This window comes from Ovis aries, chromosome 2 (genome assembly GCF_016772045.2).
Source record: "Ovis aries strain OAR_USU_Benz2616 breed Rambouillet chromosome 2, ARS-UI_Ramb_v3.0, whole genome shotgun sequence".
NCBI classification, from domain to species: domain Eukaryota; kingdom Metazoa; phylum Chordata; class Mammalia; order Artiodactyla; family Bovidae; genus Ovis; species Ovis aries.
In genome coordinates, this window is record NC_056055.1 from 72,127,612 (window position 1) to 72,149,059 (window position 21,448).

Here is a 21,448-nt window from a genome sequence, read left to right on the forward strand (position 1 = left end):
CACACCAGCAGCCTGCACTTCTTACTTTGGCTGAAGATACCTCAGTTCTCAGCTGTGTTTAGATAGAAGAGGTGATGTATACAGACTGTGAACAGCCCAGTCAGCCAGCAACAAATTTACTTTCTGCTCATTCTCAAAATCTCTCTCGCCATTCTTTCCTCTTAAGTGTGAATTACTTCTGAAAGGGAGAACTGAATACTGAGGAACCGTTGAAAGAAGCAGCTCTGCTAGGCAGCAGTCAGCTGAGGCAGGTTTCGAGAAACGTCCTGCTGGCTAAGGGTCACTAGTCACTTATCTCTGATGTGTGGTTATCCTGGAACGATGGAGCTCCTCTGACTTTAGTCGTGACTTTGGCTCAGCCTGCAAGGCTGCCATGCATACATTTTAGAGCCTGTGCCAGCATCACAGAGATCCCCCTTTTTGTCCCCTCACTTGTTGTGGGAGTGGGGAGTTAACTAAGCTACTAAGCACCAGGAGTAAAGGATCAGGCCAGGGGTGGCTACCTGAGTCAGGATGGACAGCTCAGGGACTTCCCTGGTGGACCAGTGGCTAAGACTCTGTGCTGTAATGCAGGGGGCCCAGGTTCAATCTCTGGTCAGGGAACTAGAGCATACTACATGCCACACCTGAAAAAGACCCCACATGTTACTGTATGCCACAGCTAAGACCCAGCACAGCCAAATAAATAAATATTTAAAAAGCTGGGCACCTCAGAAGGCCTTCTTTGTGAATCCGAAATCCAGATTGATAGGATATCTATCCATATCTATGTCTAAGTCTATATGTATATCTATATTTATCTGTGTGTGGAGAGAGGCTGGCTGATTTATTCTTTCTTTATGCTGGTAAAGCGTAAACCTTGGAATGTAGGGTGGGCAACATTTGCCTGTTGTGTGGATTGGAGAAGCAGAGGAGGCAGGCAGGCCTGCAGAAGAATAGAACAGCCAGGCCAAAATGAGTAGAGGTGCAAGATGAGAGAGCAAGTATGCTGGGTTAGCATTTCAGTTCCATTACTGGTGTCTTTTTATCTCGTACCCTCTGTCTTTTCAATAACTTTCCCTTCACCATTTAAGCAGCTCAGGGTGGCTTTTGTTAATTATAAACAAGAGAGCTGCTGCTTTCCATGTGGCTGTGCAGAGCTGAGCTTTTACCCTCTGAGAGCATGGCTCTCACCCCCAGTCCTCCGCTGTCTGCACCAGCCCTGAGATTGTAGCCCAGGGGGAGGACAGCCGGCAGGGGAGGTCTTGGTATTGTTCTGGGGGCTGCAGCCTCTGAGACGAGGCTCCCCTGCCTGCATGAGCCCTGAGGTTCCCATGCCTCAGGCCGTCATGTTCCACTGACCAGATTTCCCCGGTGGCACAGAAGGCAGTCTTGTTACAGGTCACTTCCTGGATCCATCTTCTAACTCTGGCTGCAAAGCCCTTCGTGTTCTGGGAAGGTGAGGGACAACACGACTTCACAGCAAACTTTCCAATGGACACAGTAGGGCTAAAAGGGGAAGGGACTCCAGAGGGAAACGGATCTTGGATCTTGGGGAAAACACTGAAATAGGAAGCCAAGCGACAGCATGCCAGAGCTGTACAGATCATCTTCTTCAACTCCGTGAATTTTACAGTTGAGGCAGGGAAACCAAGGCTTATTAAGGGCCCCACCACTTGATGGATATGTGAGTCCCTAGGAACCCTGTTGCTCAGGTATTATCCTCATTGAATAGATGAAGAATCTGAGGTTTAGAGAAGTCAAACAATTTGCTTCAGTGCTGAAGAAGGAGTGGATCCTGAGGCCATCTCATTCTGGAGCTCAAGGGCTGGTCAGAAGCGACTTGGCCGTCATCACCCAGTGGGATCCTGGTCTCCAGACCCCAGACCAGCGCTTTTTCCCTCTCACCATGCCGCCTCCATCACACTGCAGTTGGCGTGGCTGGAGCAGCACTGAGCTCAGGTCATATAGAGCCCAGCCAGGAAGCCTGAGGTCCACTGCAAAGAGGAGACTGGAACAATGGCCTGAGATTCCCAGAGCAGCTTTCCTCTACTATGGGTGGTGAGCAAGCCTGACTAGTAATAGCTCAGCACAGCCTAGTCAGGTTTTGATAAGGGCAAAGATTCTAGAAAGCCTGGGAGCAGAGGAAAAGTGACCAGAGTCTAAACAGAAGAGCCCAGGCTTCTTGGTCTGTCGTCTCACCTACTGGCCTTGCAGCTGCTGATGCTGCGTCTGGGTTCCTGTGCATGAGCAAGGCACCTGGATTGGATTGTGTCCGGTGACCAAGCTCTGGATTCCTCAGGCATCCATGGGGGCCTGGAGCATAAGTGGGCCTGTTACATCATGAGCCCTAGGCCTCAGACATAAACCCTTCCTGGGGACATGAATCTGGCCTTTTGAAAGACTCAGCAGAAGTGAGCACTGAGTCTAAGCCAGGGAGAAGACAGAGGGTGGTCTAGCGTTGATGAGGGAAGATCCAGCTGTGTGGTTGGGCTACACAGATGTGCCCCCCCCCATACCCCCAAAGAGACTGCTAGCTTAACGTGCCTTGCAGATGTGGAGGCAGGGGTGAGGGGTGTCCCATAAAGCAACTCTTCAGTTTAATGGGTCATAAGGAAATGGCAACCCACTCCAGTACTCTTGCCTGGAGAATCCCATGGAGGGAGGCGCTTGGTGGGCTATAGTCCATGGGGTCGCAAAGAGTCAGACACGACTGAGCGAATTCACTTCACTTCACTTCACTACATATGTACTACATGGACAACACAAAGGTCTCAGCTGTACACATTTTCTATGGCCCATACATGGAGAAACCATATACATGTTCCCTGCAGACTGAAGAGCACAGCCAAGTCACTCTTGGATTAGAAATAACTATATAGTATTTTGTTTTCAAAAGCATCAGAGAACAACAAATGTTTGCATCACGCACCATTTGCTGTCTGGCAACTGTCAAGGTATTTGCTGAGTCCTGGTGCTCTGACATTCCTTAAAGAGTTTTAACAGGCTTTTGAGTATCTATTGGAGAAGGAAATGGCAACCTACTCTAGTACTCTTGCCTGGAAAACTCCATGGATGGAGGAGCCTGGTAGGCTATAGTCCTTGGGGTCGCAAAGAGTCAGACACAACTGAGTGACTTCACTTTCTTTCTTTCTATAGTTCCTTTTGGAGAAGGAAATGGCAACCCACTCCAGTGTTCTTGCCTGGAGAATCCCATGGACGGAGGGGCCTGGTGGGCTACAGTCTATGGGGTTGCACAGAGTCGGACACGACTGAGCAACTAACACACACACACATGAGTATCTACTGTATGCCTTCTCTCCTTGTACTTTAGGGGCCTACGGACTCCAGGCTCTAAGACTCCCCCCAGGCCCGCCTGGAATATTTATAGGTCCCCAGGGCAGGATTGCAAACTGAAGCCCACAAACTCAGAGTTCAAAATATTTTTAAATTCCAAACAAATCTAAAGTAATTGTTAACTAATGTACTTTCATGATAACCTGGAAGGTCAGGTTTGATTTAGAATGATCAGAGACTCTGTGGATTTCTTCGCCAGAAAAATGGTGGCACTAAGGGAGCCAGTCCCTGGCCTCAGGCCAGTGACCCATCCCTCTTCTCTCCCAAATGCTGGTTCCATCTTCAACCACAAGGAGACTTTATACTCAGATATAGACAGCCCAGCCCCCAAAGTACAAGGAGAGAAGGCATCCACAATCCCACTAAGACACTCCCTGGGTACCCTGCAGGCTCAGGGATGTACACACTGAAGCCCTAATCCACTCTTGGGAGGATGTACTTGAGAAGGAAGTCTGGGCTGGCCCCGGAAGCAGTGTGGGACTCTTTGGAAAGCGAATTCTGAGGTCACAGATAGATACCTGGACTGGGTCTAGAAGTGGAAGGAAAGTGGGTTTGGGCTGGAGACATACCTTTGGTCAATGAGCTCCTCACTTTGTGAGGCAGGGCATGGCTGGAGGATAGTCAGAGGGCAGCCTTGGAAGTACAGGGCCCAGGACAGAAGATCCTCTTCTTTGCTTCTACAGGCAGTACCACCTATCTTGATGGTCCCAGGATGTCCAAGAGGCATCCGTATGTACTACAGGTTGCTCTGAGCTCATGGCAAAGACAGATCTTTGTGGGTAATGTCATCTGGGTAGTTTTATGACTTGCTTGCTCTCAGGCTAGCTCATTTCCTTCCTGCTTCCATGCACTGGTCTGAGAATGATGGTCCTTTCTGTGCTCTCCTCACAAATTATCATTCTACTCTGGGTGCAGGATCAGTAATTCTTAAAATACAAAGGTCACTCTTTAGCAAGTCCTGTACATGTACCTGGGATTATGCCAGATAATCTGCATGATCTCATGGCCTGGGAGAGGAGCATAATTATTCTTGCTGGAAGAAGAAATGGGCTCAGGGCAGTGTAGACTAGGGATTACTTCTGCTGCTGCTGCAAAGGGTGTAAGTGACAGAGAACAAGGTCTGCCTGACACCAAAGCCTGTGACAGTCCTCGATGACTCCTGGATTAGAGCAAAAGCAATAGGTCACCTACCACCCTGCATCCCTCAACATTTCTCACCACTGTTCCCAGGAAGGAGGGTACTAAGCCTTGAGAGAAAATACTCTTGAGATGCTGAAATCCTGGTGACCCTGTGTGTGTATGTGTGTGTGTGTGTATTTATGTGTTAGAGCTAGCAGAGCAAGAGCAGAGTCACAAATCCATTTTAGATAGTGTGTAAGAGTGTATACACCCAATACACTCTTCACTACAAACTGGGGAACACAATGATGGAGGACCTCTGCTTTTCCCTAGTGCCCTATGCAGCAGGAACAGAGCTATGCTGTTCAGACCCCCGCCCCCCACCTTGCCACAATGTGTGTGGTTAGAGGACACTGTTAACTTCTCCAGTGTCTCCTCCGCTTTCTGGCTCTCTGGAAGGACCTCAGCCATTGAGTGACCGAGAGGGACAGCCAAGACGCACCCTTCTCAGGATGGACTTCAGCACGGGGGTGGTATGATGGCCTAGCTATTTCCACCCAGCATGGTGCTCTTGATGTGGTTCGGAGCAACCTCTGTTCCAGGGCACTGAAAGAACCTCTGTCCAGTTAGCATCACAGTCTGACAGTGCCTCCCGCCCAATCCAGCTTTGGCCCCTTTGCTTTCACTCTCTGAAACTTCCTCAAAACTGTTTCCATTCCCAACTGTGTCGCAGCATGTCCTTCTTGGAGAATGTCTAACCATCACTGACCTCCCAGAGCCTCATACATCACAGATAACCAGAGCAAACAATTTGACATGCCAGTCCGCTGGGATGCAATGCCATGAGGACAGGCATACTGCTGTTTTCTTTTCTGATTATCGCAGCACTTAGAACAGTAAGAGGCACACAGCGATGGGAGTGGAGCTCAGTAAACGTTGGTCAGATGAATGAACAGAGCCCAGATCTCTGCATCTGCACACACTGGGATTGGTGGGGACTATGCCGCTGCCTCCTGTCTTCCTCTGCAGCCCACTGTCTCTTCCTTCTGCCACACTAACACCCACCCGCTTCCCTCCATCTGCCTTTCTCTCCCTTCGTCAGTTACCTGAGAATTTACATGGGCGCAGTGCTCTGGTGCTCAGAACTGTCTTCTGCAGTTGCTCCAAACCACCTGGCCCTCTCCTCTTCTGCTTTCTCTGCCAGCTGGTGCCATTTGTATCCTCCACTTCCACCTACCCAGGGCCAACACCATCACCCCACCATGGGCTTTACCTATGTCTGGAGTTCCCGTTCCCAAACTGTGTCCTAAGGAACACTTACCTATCGGGGTGCTTACTTTAAAAATTATCTTCTGCATGTCAGGTACCCTATTAGGTGCTCTGTTTATATTACGCTTTTTATTATGGTAAAACATACCTAACATGAAGTTTACCATTTTAACCATTTTTGAGTGCACAAGTTTAGTTACCTTAAATATAATTGTATCTCAGTATCCATGGGGCATTGGTTCCATGGATACCAAAATCTGTGGATGCTCAAGTCCGTTATGTAAAATGACAGCATACAGTTGGCTGGCTCCAAATCTGTGGCTACAGAAGCCTGGTTATACATTCAGTGTGGACAGACCACACTGTTTATATGCTCATCGGCTGGTGGACTACATTTTGGCTATTATGAATGCTTTTGGAGCATTTGGCATTTTGTCAATTTGGCTATTGTCAATGCTTCTAGAAGCATCGGTATACACATATCTGTTTTTGGTCCCAGTTATCAGTTCTTTTTGAGTATGTATATAAGAGTGAAATGGCTGGATCATATGGTAATTGTATAGTTAACTTTTTGAGGACCCACCAAACTGTTTTCTACATTGTTAACCTGGTACTTTTTGGAAAAAAAGCATTCCACAGTCAACAGACTTCGTCCTCTAACTCTTTCTTGGAGAGTCACATTGCACTTTAGCATTGTAAAGTCTCTGAGAGGTTCTGCAATAAGAAAAAAAAAGAAAAGAGTCTTTGTAACTTTGACCCATCACTCCGCAAACTAACTTGAAAGTGGAACTTGCTTTGCAGAGTAACTGGTAACATACTGCTGGTTTGGGCAACAATGCCCTGAGCTCCATGAGGTGGACAAAGAAGGGCTGTGGCTCAGGACCAGAGAAGAATCACTTGGAGCCCAGAGAAGGGACAACCTACAACTCTTCAACTAGCTTACTGAGTGACACTTGGCAAGTTACTTTCCTTCTCCTGGCGGCTCCACACACAAGATGTTTTTTGCCTGGTACATCCTTTTGCTGGGCTTACCTTGTGGTTCAGTGGTGAAGAATCTGCCCACTATGCGGAAGACACAGGTTTAATGCCTCGGTCGGGAAGATCCACTGGAGAAGGAAATGGCAACCCACTCCAGTATTCTTGCCTGGAGAAGCCCATGGACAGAGGAGCCTGGTGGGTTATAGTCCATGGGGTCACAAGATTCAGATTCAACTTAGCAACTAAACAAAACCAATACCCTTCTGCTGCTTCTTTGCTTCTTCAAGATTGACTTGACCTTCAGGACTAGTTCAGGGAGCCATCCCTTCCCTCAGGAAACTCAGACCCTGCTCTCCTGTCTCCCCAGGCAAGGACTGGAAGGCCCTCTTTGCTGGCTTTTATTGAACTGTGTTGCCCTGTTAAATGGTCAGCTTCCTCTACTAAACTGAGGCAGGTGGCCGGGGGTGGTGGTGGAGGTGGGGAGGCGAGGAGAAAGGGTCAAAGTGAGTTTCCATACTGTATTGTAAAGTAAAATAAAGTAAAAAAAAAAAAGTTAGTTTCCATAAATGACCACCTGGAGAGCTTAGTTAAGAATGTAGTTGCAACCATCTGAACCCTAAGAATTCCAGCTCAGTAACTCTGAGATTTGTGTTCAGCAGCTTTAGAGTGTGAATTTTGAATAAGCACCTGGCAATGTTCTCAGGCAGATGATTCTTGGAATCCTCTGTGGTCAGCTATATGAGGATAAGATTTACTTCTACCTCTTTTTTTTTTTTTTTACATAAATGTTAAATGAATGAACAAATGAATGAAACAACCTCAATTTCTTTCTCTGTAAAAGATGAGGTTGGACTGAATGTTCTCTAAGCTTTCCTTTGGTTAAACTTCTTTTTATAAAGTTCAGATTCTTTCGTCCGAGACACTGTGTTCCTTGCAGCTTTAATATCCAGACCATACACAACATATGAAGCCAAGCACACAAAACCACCAGGGAGACCCTTCAGGAGGATTCAGTCCATGCTAGTATTTAACAAATGCCCCAGGATTCATGAACAATCTTGCTTTTGAAACGATTATCCATTTCATCACAAACTGGAGAAACAAAGAAAGCATACACTCATGACCAAGTGAATTCACGCTCATTCTTTCTCAAGAGCATGAGTAGCTGACAGGCAGCACTGCCAGGGCTGAGAAACACTTGAATTTAAGGATTGGGGAGCCAGGCATAATGAGAAACCAGGGGCTAGAGAAGGCGCTGGGGTGCTGAGCACTTTCTCCTGCTATGAGGAGAGGGCACCGGTGATCAGCACCATCAGGGCTCCCTGACTCCGCTCCAACCATTTCTTGGAGGAGTCTTTGAGCATAAAACCTTGACTCTCCTCTGCCTGAGAACCCTGCAGGTTTTGAGAGGCAACTCCAGCTTCTCATGAGAGCTATGGCCTGAGAAAAATGAAGTCTCCTGTTACTTGTAACCTCTTAGCATTTCAGAGGAAAAGGTTGGCTATAGCTGCCAAGATCCAGCAAATATTTGGTTAGCTTGGAAAGAATGGGTGCTCATTTTCCAATTCTCACAGATTTCTCTCTGCCCAGTTCTTTTTATTAAAAACTTCAAATCCAGAGATAAAGTCGAATGGCACTCCAGGCTCTTAAGCATTCATCTGTATCCCGGGGAGCAGAACCCAGAATCTAAACAAAGAAAAGCTTAATCAATAGAGCTCATGAATTTCCTCCAGGAACACGACTTGGCGTAGCCAAAGAATAAGCAGAGGGGCTCCTTACTGCAGTTTTCTTTGGGCGGATATTTATGAGAAGGGCAGGAGAATGTTCCCTCAGTTGACTAGGGATGGCACACTGTGGCCCATGCGCAAATCTTGCCTACTGCCTTTTTTGCTTCATTTTGTATGGCTTCTAGAATAAGATTTTTTTTTTTTTACATTTTTAAATAGTTGAGAAAAATCAAAAGACAAAAAATATCGCATGACATCTGAAAACCACAGGAAATTCAAATTTGTGTCCATAAATAAAGTTTTATTGTAACACAGCCATATGCATTCATTTGTAGATTGTCTGTGGCTGCTTTTGAGCTGCAGCAACAAAGCTGAGTAGTTGAGACTGAGACTATGTGGCCCTCAAAGCCAAAAAATACATTCTACCTGGCCCTTTACAGACAGAGTTTTCAGACCCCTGGAGCAGAGGATGTAAGAGTTGACCTTCAGTAGTATTTGAACTAAAAACTAAAAAATTGTGCATGTTCAGAGCAAACATCGGTTTAATCTAATACGTGAGTCAGCAAACTAAGCATGGTTGCCCAGCACCCCAGTGTTGAGTCCTCTGGGTGCCCTTTCTTTCTGACCTCCTGTAGGAGGTATCTGGATCTTTGTGGTAGCATTTTCCTCACTGTTGTTTACACTTCTGCCCTCTAAACTCTGCATTTGAATTCTGCTTGTTTTTGAACTGTGTATAAATAGAACAGCGCTGTATATTTTCTTTTCTGTCTGCCCTTCCTTTCAGTATGGTTCCTGAGACTCAGCTCTGGATGGCTGCGGGTGGCCACAGTGCAGTGTGCACTGCGCGTCACTTCATTCCTTGAGCACAGGGCACTTCTTCTTTCCACTCTTGGTGGCCAGTCGCGTCATTTCCAGTTTTTGGCTATTGAGGATGGCATTCAACATCCTGTATCTGAGCCACTGTTGACTCCCGAGAGAGGAATGGAATAGCTGAGTGCAGGGTATGTGTATCTTTAACTCTACCAGTTAATGCCACACTGTCCTCCTAAAAGATTGGCCCAAATCACCTTGTCACCAGCTGCCTCCCTTCAGGGAGCAGACACTCTCTGTGTCTTGTCAGTCAGCACTATTTCCACCTCCAAACCCTGAACCACATGAGTTTGCTGCCTGTTCCCCCAGCACCTTGAAGAGCCAGGTGCCTGGGAGCCATCATCCCTTCGGCTTTGTATCTCCCGTTAAGGGAATTTTCAAGTCTTAAAATTTCTGTGAGAAAACTATCAATTTTCTAAGAATGATCCTTGAGATAATGTGATGTCTTTTAGAGTCCCGTGCTTGGCTCACCGGTCAGTCAGATGTGCGAGCCTCCTGACCACTCCTTCCCCCTGTCCCGTCTCCTGTGGATGGGAGGTAGGGAGAGAAGCTCATCACAGCCAGAGGGACAGGCAGCATCCCCCAAGGCTGCAGATCAGACAGGACAAGGAATCAGGGGATACGACAACTTCCCCTTTCTCCTTCAGGAAATCAGAGGACTTACAGACTAAGAAGCTGATACTTGTGTCTTTCTTGGCAGGGTTTTAGGACAACTGGGAAGAAAGGGCCCACTCCAACGGCCATCACCTGGACGACCACGCACTAGAGGCATTTCTGAGTCACGATGTAGCACTATATTGAAAAGACAAACAAACCAGAGACACCAGCACACATTTATCCAGTTTTTGAAGCAGATTAATAGAATAACCAATAAAACATGTATAAAAGCTTTAATTAAATCTGATGAAATAAAACTTCATGTTTTATTTATGGACACTCCCAACATGTAAAGGATTCAGAGACACATTCATTTTTACTGCCATTTCGTCCTCATATCTATAATTAAATCCAGGCTGCAGCTCTGGCCCAAAGCGATGCGGCATTTTAAAGCTGGCCTTGGACACTCCCTCCCCCATCCCCATCTGCTTTTAATTATAATTACCGACCCAATATGAGGGAAGCGGATGGTAAAAACTAAACAAAATAAAACAAACAAACAAACAAAAAATGGTTGCTGCCATTGTGTTTTAAAACAACATGCTGAAGGAGGATTTCAGGCAGGTGGGTGCATCCTCTATTTCCAGTTTTATTATGTACCAAGTGCACAATCCCTTCATTTTACTTTTGACATAAAAAAAGGACTTCATGAAACGAGACAAAATAACTTATGATTATATGAAACATAACTGTGACAAATCACAAAACTATACATATTAATAGAAAAAAGTGTACCTAATTCTTTAAAAGATTTATGACAATAAGCACCAGATGTGCCCCTAGAGTAAAATCAGCCCCATATCCAGTATGATATATGCAGTTCATTTCTCTACGTGAGTGTATATAACTATGTACAAGAGTCTGTGTGATTTATGGAAAACAGATTTCCACTTTTTCCCCCCAAAGTGCTTTATGTCAGCAACATTACACAGGATGCTCTGCTGTCTGTACAAAATAAATCTCCTCTTTTTTACACTTGCCATCTCTCCAATGAGTGGTTTGTTTTTTTTTTTTTTTGCTTTACTCATTGCAAAGAAAAAAATTGTAACCGCAGAAATTCCACACCACCAACAAAAAGTGCTGTTAAAAACACTGCTTTAAAATGACGTGGTCAAAACAGTCAAATAAAATACCAAATAATTAAATTGGACATTTATAATCACTATTCCCCAAATTCAAGGCAACTGGGAAGCAAGGTTCTTGAAGATGGGGTTGAACACTTACCTCTATTCTAGTATGCTAATGTGCTTGACAGCTGCTAATTTAAAAACAACAGAGTAACACCAAAGCTCTGGTTCATCAGTGGAAACTTTGCTGTGATTGACTGATGACCTTTTGTCCATTTTAGAATCACCTAAATAATTTGGGGGGTGACATGGGTAATGGGAGACATCTTACACAGGAATAGAATATTTAATATTTAACACTAATATCAGAGGCTAAATTACAACTTACATTTTGATGCAGTCCCTTTAGGGAATTAAGACAATGCAGCAAGTAAAATATCTCTAGGCATGCTGATTTTTTCTTTTTTTTTAATGTAATAGGATAATTGGCTTTGGGCTGTGTGTATTTTCCCAAACATCAGCTTCTTTTTTTTTTTTTAAAGGGGAATGACAATTTCTGTTCAGATGTTTATGAAAATGGTTATATATCAAGAGTAAAAAGACCAGAAAATGGAAGGGAATGATCTTTTGAAGTTTCCACTTTTACTGTTACAAACATAATGATGAAAACATATCTAAATCTTGTGCAATGTGAAAGCAAGCAAGGAACAAATTTTAAGGTCAGGTGAGATCCTGGAATCTAAGGCCAGAACCTGTCACCCAGAAGGAAACTGGAAGTGGCATGTCCTGGGGTCCTGAGCTCAAACCTGTAGCCAAGGGGAAACACGAGATGGGGGAGGGAATAAGAGGGGCACTCGGCCTTGCAGGTGGTCCTGGGTCTGCTTCTGCTAATTCCTGCCAGGGAAGGAGGCCCTGCAGGTGCAGCTGCCACCTGGCACCCTTGGGCCGCCTTGGGCCTCAGTGAGGCCAACGGGGAGACTACAGACGCTCAGGAGCGCCTCCTCCAGCCAGAGCATCTGGGGTTTTTCTGGCTTTATCCTCCTTCCCTGTTTCCACGGCAGATTACAGCCAGAAGCCACAAGTAGGCTGACAACACCAGCTGCAGCAACTGCCTTACCTTTCCGTCTTTTTCCTCATCACATGAATGAAATGTGTTTTGAGTTCCCTGTAGAGGCTCCGGGGATTTAGAATGAATAGATTGTCTAAGATACCAGAGCTTCCCCTTCTCTGCAGTGTGTGGCAAAGGACATGGTCCCTGTTTAGGCCCAGGTGACACAATCCACAAAGTCTGCCAGAAGGGTGGGACTCTGTGTGCGTCTGAGAGCTCACTTGGAAAGAAAAGTCTGACGTGCGTCCTTTCGTAAAGCAGAGCAGATTTTTGTAAAGTGAATAACTTGTCTCTTTCGCAGACACAGATGTCTGCATGATGGCTCTTCTCAGATCAGAGCCCACCAGCCAGAGAAATGAGATTGACTGAGAGCACTGTAGAAACGGACCCTGCACTCGGTTCTTTATTAGCCTGATTATACCGCATGTGAGAATGAAGTCCTGAATCAGGCAGAACACTACCGACTGTGCAGCAGACTGGAAGGACACGTCTGTCAGGATACAAACTGTCACCAGATCCTAAGTCTGACACCAAGCTGTTTAATCGTCTTGTTGGAGATTGTAATTATCCCAGTTTGACAAATAGCATTGTTTCATTTTTCTTCAGAGAACATTTTTAAAGAAAGAGAAAAGAAATCATGAGATGTGATAGTACTGGGATGTCAGAATTTACCAGGTTTCGGGGGATTTGGCAATTTTTATAGCCTATGTCATTGGACTTGGGACCTTTTTAATTGCTTGGTAAAGGTGTCACAGAAGACAGTGGAGCCTGGAGAGCTATAGTCCACGGGGCCACAAGGAGTTGGGCACGACTTAGAGACAAAACAACAGCAACGAAAAGGTGTCACAGAAAATGACTTCCTATCCAGGTTTGAGATCAAATGGCCAAGAGCTCTGTGAAAATTCTAGGCACTCAAAACAGAGTTTCAGACAAAGCGGTTGCTTCTTTTTGGCCACCTTTCCAGAACTGTCTCCTCTACCTGCCCTAGGCCAGACCCTGCTCAGAGCTGGTGGGCAGGCAATGGCAGGCGGTGGGTATGTCTGAACTACAGTCAAAAAAAAAAAAAAAAAAGAGAGAGCAATGAAGAGGGAGGAGAAGGGCAAGGGAGCAACAGAGAGAGTGGTGAGGGGAGACTCTAACAGAGGGAGCAGAGGCTGTGCATAGGAGCTGGACATTGGGCTCCTCCAGGTTGGTTTTCTGAGAGAACCCAGGACCACACCTCCATGTGTCCCTGTTGTCACAGCTTTTAGCAGGCTCTGGGCAGAGCACCAGAGCGGAGGCCATGGGTGAACCAGTCAAGAGAAATTTTCCTTTGAATAAAGTCCTCAAGGTGGAGTCACTGAACAGTCAACACACGAGGGTCTCTGTGGTAGCACTGGGAAGAGGGTGGCCAACCCCATGTCCCTCAGGTAGCCTTTGCAGAACATTCCTGGTGCACACAGGAGCTACTAGGAGGGGCCAAGCCAAGCCACAGCAGAGGTCAGATGTATGTAGCTGGGGTGATTAAAATAATTATTTCCATCCAAAGAACAGACCTCTAAATATTTTTTTCCTTTAAAAGTACATGTAAATAACAAGGCTTTAAAATCAAAGGACTAGGGTAGGTTGCAGGAATACAAAACAAGTTGTCAAGCTTTTCAGGGGGCTGTACTTGACAGAACCTTCTCATTTTGCTTTTGGAAAAACACTGAAAAGCAATTGGTTAGCATGGAAGTACCCAGGAGGAGAGAGGCAGCCAGCTCCCTGGATGCCAGGCTGGTGCTGGGAAACTGGGGCTCCTCCAAGAGCCAAGCCCATGCTGGGCTTGGATGTGGATTTCCCTTGTTGCGCCTGGCTCATGGGTGAGGCGATTCACTGTGCTGGCAATCTGGGTTGTCCATCCTTATTTGGAGTTTTCAGCAAGGGTGATCTCCAAACTAAATTTACACATGCACATCATCTCACTGGTGTCCCTTGAAGGTTGACAATTGGGAAGTAACAGATATTCAGTAGTGAGACTCTGAATTCCCTTTGAAAAGACAGTCCTGCTGGTCACTGGCAAATCCAGAGGGAAAAAGGATCAGCTGCAAACACACCTACAAAACCCAGCTCTGACCATCCAGCCCTGCTCTCCAAAGACACATCTGTGATGTGGCATATTGAGTTGATCTGCTTGACATCCTTTTTCTTAGGGTCTGCGAAAGTATAAGAACAAAAGGTGGCAAGGAACAAAAAGATTCTGGATGCCAGCAGCCGTGGAGGCTGGGGGAGATTTTAGCCTTCAGTATAGACAGAGGAGAGCTGGCTAGGACAGCGGTCCACGGCACTGATCTGTAAGAATGTGGCATCTTCAGGTCCACTGCGAAGAGTCTCCCCAAAGAGGCTGGAGGAACCCGAAGGCAAATCATACACTGGAAAAGAAAGAGTGCACAAATCAACTGATGCTTTATCATACTTGCTAGGCATGCAGAGAGCAAATGTGGACTGGGGAGGCAACAGTGCTGGGCAAGGCCTTTCAGTGGGTTCCATCCTCAGGCTCCTTAGGTGGAGAAGTGGCTGAATGTGCAGGCAAATGGCTAAAATAGGATTTGCACAAAAGATGGGCTGAGTAGCAATGAAAGTAAAATTTTATAGGGAAGAGTGAGGATGGCCTCAAAGAGGAGGTGATATAAAAGTTGAGTCATTTAAGAATGGATGGGATTATCATAGATGGGGAGGTAAAGAAAGAACATTCTAGGAGGAGGAAATAGGGAGCAAAGACAGAGAGTTGGGTATGTGGGGCAAAGTGTGTTGGCAAAGCTCAGGTGCAGAGCAGGTAGGGAGGCAGATAAGGAAGAAACATGAGATAGGAGGGTAGGTCCAGGGAGTTTGATCAGGCTCAACTCCTGGGGACTATGAATGCCTTGCTGCAGACAGTCAACTTTATTCTCTAGGGCAACTAGAAACTACTGAATGTATCTGAACAGGAAAGCATCTTATTTTTTCCTTTATGTTTGGAAGGCAATGGTTACAGGTAGCACAGAGAGCAGAATGGGAAAGTTAAGGAGTTGACGCAAGGAAACTTGTTGGAAGGCTGTTGCTTAAGTCTGGGAGAAACATGATGGCACCTGAGTGAGGGTGGTGGAAGCGGGGTTGCAGGAAGCTGGGGTGGGGATGAAGAAGAAGACATTTCTCAGGTGGACTAAACAGGATTTGATGCAGTTGTGTGCTAAGTCAAGTCTAATCCAGGCTGGCCATGAGAAACCCACCTGATCTCACCTGCTAGTCTGCCCGAGTGTCTAAGTCACAGATACCAACATACCTGTAATGCCCGAGTGAGTTGAGAAGGCTCTGTGGAAAACATCAAAGCCAGCCTGGCCCATGGATGTGGGGACCAGACAGTCCTCGAAGGAAGGCATCACACTGCAGGAACTGCTAGGTGGCATGGTTCTTTGAGAGTCAGGGTAACTCGGGGGGCAGAATGTCTGTAGTTGCCCATAAAATCCTGAAATTCAAGACAAAAGTAGGCATAGATTTATGAACAGGCCATATCCACTGTAGAAAACAAAATAATATTCTTTATAACTAATAAGTAGTATACTTTTTATAGAACCAAGAGAAAATTCCCTATAAGGTTTGGGAGAAAGATTAAATTCATGTTAGCAGTGTGTGTGCGTCTGTGTGTGTGTGTGTATGTGTATGTGTGCACACACACGTGCTCAGTTGCTTCAGTCCTGTCTGACTCTTTGTGACCCCATGGACTATGGCCCACTAGGATCCTCTGTCCATGGGGATTTTCCTGGCAAGAATACTGGAGTGGGTTGGCATGCCCTCCTCCAGGGGATCTTCCTGGCCCAGAGATCAAACCCACGTCTCCTGTGTCTCCTGCACTGGCATGTAGGTTCTTTACTGCTCAGCCACCAGGGAAGATCCATGTTAGCAGTAAAGACTAGGAAAAAACAAGAATATTCCATGTCAAGGCAGGAGAAAAAAGAAAGAAAAACTACTGGCTTTTCTCTCTTTGACGCCCTAAGGCCTCTGCGTGGACTCAGCAGACAGATGGGCAAAGGACCTAAACAGACCACTCACATACTCATATAATTTATCAACTAATATGATCAGATGGTAAAGACTCGGCCTGAAATGCAGGAGACCCAGGTTCGATCCCTGGCTTGGGAAGATCCCCTGGAGAAGGGAATGGCTACCCACTCCAATATTCTTGCCTAGAGAATTCTATGGACAGAAGAGCCTGGTAGGTTACAGTCCATGGAGTCACAAAGAGTCAGACATGGCTGAGCAACTAATACAGACACATGGTCAAACTGACAATTCTTTAGTCAGTAAAGAAATAAAAATCAAGTCAATAATATAATACCATCTTCTACCTATCACATTAGCCAAGATTTCTGAGGCTCATTCTTGGTGCTGGACTGAGACTGGTGGCCACGGCACCTGTGTGTAGTGTGCAGACCCTGCAAAGGAGTATAGGCTTCTGAAAATCACTCGACAACTTGGCTCTGGAACCCAAAAGCGTCCTCTTGGACAGGGGAATTTTACTTTCAAGGATGTATTCTAAAAGTATATTTTGAAAAATAGAAGTCTTGCACAGACACAGTTATCACAGTGCTCGTTGTCATAACAGAAAACGGAGGAGTCAAACTAGCCAATCATGAGAGAGTGGTGGAGAAAAGACTGGTATATTTACCTAACAGGAATGTTAAATAGCCACGAAAACAATATTTACACAGAGTTTGTTTTTTTTTTCGTACTGTTCATGAGAAATTTCAGATAAACAAGTGGATTTAGAAAAGGCAGAAGAACCAGAGATCGAATTGCCAATATCCGTTGGATCATAGAGGAAGCAGGGAATTCCAAAAAAAAAAAAAAAAAATCTACTTCTCCTTCATTGACTACGTTAAAGACTTAGACTGTATGGATCACAAAAAAATGTGGAAAATTCTTAAAGAAATGGGAATATTAGACCACCTCACCTGTCTCCTGAGAAACCTGTATGTAGATCAAGAAGCACCAGTTAGAATCAGACAAGGAACAATGTACTGGTTCAAAATTAGGAAAGTACTACCTCAAGGTTATATATTGTCTCCCTGCTTATCTAACTTATATGCAGAGTAATGCCAGGATGCAAAATGCCAGGATGGATGAAGCACAAGTTGGAATCTAGATTACCAGGAGAAATATCAATAATCTCAGATATGCAGGTGATAATACTACCCTAACGGCAGAAAGCAAAGAGGAACTAAAGAGCCCCTGGATGAAAGTGAAAGGGGAGAATGAAAAAGCTGGCTTAAAAAACTCAACATTCAGAAAACTAAGATCTGGTCCCATCACTTCATGGCAAATAGGTGGGGGAAAAGTAGAAACAGTGACAGATTTTATTTTTCTTGGGCTCCAAATTCATTGCAAATGGTGAACTTAAAAGATGCTTGCTCCGTGGAAGAAAAGTTATGACAAAGCTAGACAGCATATTAAAAAGCAGAGACATTACTCGGCCAACAAAGGTCCATATAGTCAAAGCTATGGTTTTTTCCAGTAGTCATGTATGGATGTGAGAGTTGGACTATAAAAAAAGCTGAGCTCCGAATTGATGCTTTTGAACTGTGGTGTTGGAGAAGACTCTTGAGAGTCCCTTGGACTGCAAGGAGATCAAACCAATCAATCCTACAGGAAATCAACCCTGAAAATTCATTGGAAGGACTGATAATGAAACTGAAGCTCCAATACTTTGGCCACCTGATGTGAAGAGCAGACTCATTGGAAAAGACCCTGATGCTGGGAAAGATTGACAGCAGGAGAAGGGGGCGACAGAGATGTTTGGATGGCATCGTCAACTCAACTCAATGGACATGAGTCTGAGCAAACTTTGGGAGATAGTGAAGGAAAGGGGAGGCTGGCCTGCTGTAGTCCATGGGGTCACAAAGAGTTGGATATGACTGAGGGACTGAACAACAACAAATGTATATAGGCAGATTGCAAGGCCACATTTCTCTAGTTGTCTTTGGGGGACTTTCTTTGGCTTTTTATTTTTCTGAATTTTAAATTCAGACAGTGGTGATGAATAAGTAGTCTGAAGCTAGTCAGATTTCCTGGGTTCAAATCCTAGTTTGACTCCTTATCAATTGTGTAGTCTTGGTAAATTATTGAGCCTCTTGGTGGTTCTGCTTTCTAAACTGTAAAATGGGATTAAAACTAGTACCTATATCTCATTGTCTAACTCAGTGAAATTAAGCTATGCCCTGTGGGGCCACCCAAGATGGGGGGGCATGGTGGAGAGGTCTGACACAATGTGGTCCACTGGAGAAGGGAATGGCAAACCATTTCAGTATTCTTGCCTTGAGAACCCCATGAACAGTATGAAAAGGCAAAATGATAGGATACTGAAAGAGGAACTCCCCAGCTCAGTAGGTGCCCAATATGCTACTGGAGATCAGTGGAGAAATAACTTCAGAAAGAATGAAGGGATGGAGCCAAAGCAAAAACAATACCCAGCTGTGGATGTGACTGGTGATAGAAGCAAGGTCCCATGCTGTAACGGGCAATATTGCATAGGAACCTGGAATGTCAGGTCCATGAATCAAGGCAAATTGGAAGTGGTCAAACAGGAGATGGCAAGAGTGAACATCGACATTCTAGAAATCAGCGAACTAAAATGGACTGAAATGAGTGAATTTAACTCTGATGACCATTATATCTACTACTGCGGGCAGGAATCCCACAGAAGAAACGGAGTAGCCATCATGGTCAACAAAAGAGTCCGAAATGCAGTACTTGGATGCAATCTCAAAATGACAGAATGATCTCTGTTTGTTTCTAAGGCAAACCATTCAATACCACAGTAATCCAAGTCTATGGCCCAACCAGTAATGCTGAAGAAGTTGAAGTGGAATGGTTCTATGAAGACCTACAAGACCTTTTAGAACTAACACCCAAAAATGATGTCCTTTTCATTATAGGGGACTGGAATGCAAAAGTAGGAAGTTAAGAGACACCTGGAGTAACAGGCAAATTTGGCTTGGGATACAGAATGAACCAGGGCAAAGACTAATAGAGTTTTGCCAAGAAAATGCACTGGTCATAGCAAATACCCTCTTCCAACAACACAAGTGAAGACTCTACATGTGGACATCACCAGATGGTCAACACAGAAATCAGATTGATTATATTCTTTGCAGCCAAAGATGGAGAAGCTCTATACAGTCAACAAATACAAGACCAAGAGCTGACTGTGGCTCAGATCATGAACTCCTTATTGCCAAATTCAGACTGAAATTGCAGAACCTAGGGAAAACCACTAGACCATTCAGGTATGACCTAAATCAAATCCCTTATGATTATGCAGTGGAAGTGAGAAATAGATTTAAGGGACTAGATCTGATAGATAGAGTGCCTGATGAACTATGGACGGAGGTTCGTGACATTGTACAGGAGACAGGGATCAAGATTATCCCCATGGAAAAGAAATGCAAAAAAGCAAAATGGCTGTCTGGGGAGGCCTCACAAATAGCTGTGAAAAGAAGAGAAGTGAAAAGCAAAGGAGAAAAGGAAAGATATAAGCATCTGAATGCAGAGTTCCAAAGAACAGCAAGAAGAGATAAGAAAGCCTTCCTTAGCAATCAGTGCAAAGAAATAGAGGAAAACAACAGAATGGGAAAGACTAGAGATCTCTTTAAGAAAATTAGAGACACCAAGGGAACATTTCATGCAAAGATGGACTCAATAAAGGACAGAAATGGTCTGGACCTAACAGAAGCAGAAGATATTAAGAGGTGGCAAGAATACACAGAAGAACTGTACAAAACAGATCTTCACGACCAAGATAACCACGATGATGTGATCACTCACCTAGAGCCAGACATTCTGGAATGTGAAGTCAAATGGGCCTTAGAAAGCATCACTAAGAACAAAGCTAGTGGAGGTGATGGAATTCCAGTTGAGCTATTTCAAATCCTGAAAGATGATGCTGTGAAAGGGCTGCACTCAATATGCCAGCAAATTTGGAAAACTCAGCAGTGGCCACAGGACTGGAAAAGGTCAGTTTCCATTCCAATCCCAAAGAAAGGCAATGCCAAAGAATGCTCAAACTACCACACAATCGCACTCATCTCACAGGCTAGTAAAGTAATGCTCAAAATTCTCCAAGCCAGGCTTCAGCAGTACGTGAACTGTAAACTTCCAGATGTACAAGCTGGGTTTGGAAAAGGCAGAGGAACCAGAGATCAAATTGCCAACATCTGCTGGATCATCGAAAAAGCAAGAGAGTTCCAGAAAAACATCTATTTCTGCTTTATTGACTATGCCAAAGCCTTTGACTGTGTGGATCACAGTAAACTGTGGAAAATTCTGAAAGAGATGGGAAAACCAGACCACCTGATCTGCATCTTGAGAAACCTATATGCAGGTCAGGAAGCAACAGTTAGAACTGGACATGGAACAACAGACTGGTTCCAAATAGGAAAAGGAGTACGTCAAGGCTGTATATTGTCACCCTGCTTATTTAACTTCTATGCAGAGTACATCATGAGAAAAGCTGGGCTGGAAGAAGCACAAACTGGAATCAAGACTGCTAGGAGAAATATCAATCACCTCAGATATGCAGATGACACCACCCTTATGGCAGAAAGTGAAGAGGAACTAAAAAGCCTCTTGATGAAAGGGAAAGAGGAGAGTGGAAAAGTTGGCTTAAAGCTCACCATTCAGAAAACGAAGATCATGGCATCTGATCCCATCACTTCATGGGAAATAGATGGGGAAACAGTAGAAACAGTGTCAGACTTTATTTTTGGGGGATCCAAAATCACTGCAGATGGTGATTGCAGCCATGGAATTAAAAGACGCTTACTCCTTGGAAGAAAAGTTATGACCAACCTAAATAGCATATTCAAAAGCAGAGACATTACTTTGCTAACAAAGATCTGTCTAGTCAAGGTTATGGTTTTTCCAGTGGTCATGTATGGATGTGAGAGTTGGACTGTGAAGAAAGCCAAGTGCCAAAGAATTGATGCTTTTGAACTGTGGTGTTGGAGAAGACTCTTGAGAGTCCTTGGACTGCGAGGAGATCCAACCAGTCCATTCTGAAGGAGATCAGCCCTGGGATTTCTTTGGAGGGAATGATGCTGAAGCTGAAACTCTAGTACTTTGGCCACCTTATGCGAGGAGTTGACTCATTGGAAAAGACTCTGATGTTGGGAGGGATTGGGGGCAGGAGGAGAAGGGGACAACAGAGGATGAGATGGCTGGATGGCATCACTGACTTGATGGACGTGAGTTTGAGTGAACTCCGGGAGTTGGTGATGGACAGGGAGGCCTGGCGTGCTGCGATTCATGGGGTCGCAAAGAGTCGG

The 21,448-nt window shown here is 45.0% G+C and overlaps 1 protein-coding gene across 3 annotated transcripts in view; it reads right to left on the minus strand.

Annotated features, from left to right (window-relative positions):
• Nucleotides 1–10,172: 10,172 nt before the first annotated feature.
• Nucleotides 10,173–21,448, minus strand: part of GLIS3 (GLIS family zinc finger 3) — a 490,017-nt gene continuing 478,741 nt past the window's right edge. For all 3 annotated transcript variants that reach the window (XM_042243409.1, XM_042243410.2, XM_060409420.1), the window contains 2 exons: nt 15,412–15,594; nt 10,173–14,521 (listed from right to left, as the gene is read on the minus strand). In XM_042243409.1, coding sequence (XP_042099343.1) covers nt 14,385–14,521; nt 15,412–15,594 — 320 coding nt within the window. In that variant the 3' untranslated portion in view covers nt 10,173–14,384. The remainder of the gene's footprint in view (nt 14,522–15,411; nt 15,595–21,448) is intronic.